Source organism: Echinops telfairi, unplaced genomic scaffold (genome assembly GCF_000313985.2).
Source record: "Echinops telfairi isolate 266 unplaced genomic scaffold, ASM31398v2 ScPeMD7_7457;HRSCAF=8495, whole genome shotgun sequence".
Taxonomy (NCBI): domain Eukaryota; kingdom Metazoa; phylum Chordata; class Mammalia; order Afrosoricida; family Tenrecidae; genus Echinops; species Echinops telfairi.
The window spans coordinates 36,154,798-36,155,773 of NW_022111357.1; the positions used below are offsets into that span (position 1 = coordinate 36,154,798).

The 976-nt window shown below is 59.8% G+C and overlaps 1 protein-coding gene across 1 annotated transcript in view; it reads left to right on the plus strand.

Moving 5' to 3' along the window:
- Positions 1-503: 503 nt before the first annotated feature.
- Positions 504-976, plus strand: part of ENO1 (enolase 1) — a 14,904-nt gene continuing 14,431 nt past the window's right edge. Inside the window, exon 1 of the mRNA XM_045299210.1 lies at positions 504-937. Within this exon, the coding sequence (XP_045155145.1) occupies positions 504-937 (434 nt within the window). The remainder of the gene's footprint in view (positions 938-976) is intronic.

Genomic DNA, 976 nt, shown 5'->3' on the forward strand with positions numbered 1-976 from the left:
AAGGTCGTGCCACCCACTAGTTGTTTACTGTTTGCTGGATCACGAGGGATGTTGTCTCCAGTTTTGAACTCTGGGACATCCCCTCCCCAATCACTATATTTATAGTTCACACGAACTCATCGAGTCCCAGAGAAGGAGAGCGGGGAAGACATCTGCAGTTCAAGATGAAGTAATGGCAAGACCGAAGGAGTTATGGTGGTGTATTTGTTTTTATTGGTTCCGCATTTGGCAAATCCACTAGGTGTTCCAAGAGAGAAAAGAGGAGGTAGTCTGCTTCCTTAAGGATTTACAGACTCAGAAACCCTAAGGAACCGTTCTAGTCTGTCCTAGAGGTTAACCTGCGAATCGGAATGGCTCTATGACAGTGCTTTCTAATTTTATTTTTTTAACTGAAGAATGAATACTTGGACATGTGCCTAGCACGGAGGAAGAGTACCGATTTAGCGGATTGTTGGCTGTAATTTAAGGATGAGGGTTTCTGTCGGACCCTCAATGTCAGGCCAATGCAGCAAGGTCAAAGAGGCAGGGTCACCTTGGCGCTGGGCAAGCGGGCACCTTGTCCCGTTGGGCGCTGGCGGGCGCAGGGCGCAGGCGCGCGCACGTGGGCTCCGGCACGCAGCGCTGCGGCCTGCGCCGCGGCCGCTCAACGCCTCGACGCCGTCGAGCCTCCCGGGCGCCCCGTTTTGAGGCCGGGGAGGCCTATCGGCCAGGCCGGGAAGGGGCGAGCCGCGAAGGTCGTTCCCAAGGTCGTGGCCGGACGTGCGGCGCGGAGCCACGCGGAGTGCATGCGGGACTCGTTGTACGTGCCGGAGCCCCGAGCCCTCATGCCCGCCGCGCACCCCGCCCCTCCGGGCCCGACTCCCAGACCCCAGCTCTCCCCCGGGGTCCCCACGGGGGCGCGACTCGCCGGAACCTGGGAGCGCCGCTGGGGACTCAGGTGGCGGGGGGTCCCGCGCCCTCAAGTCACCTCTCCCCC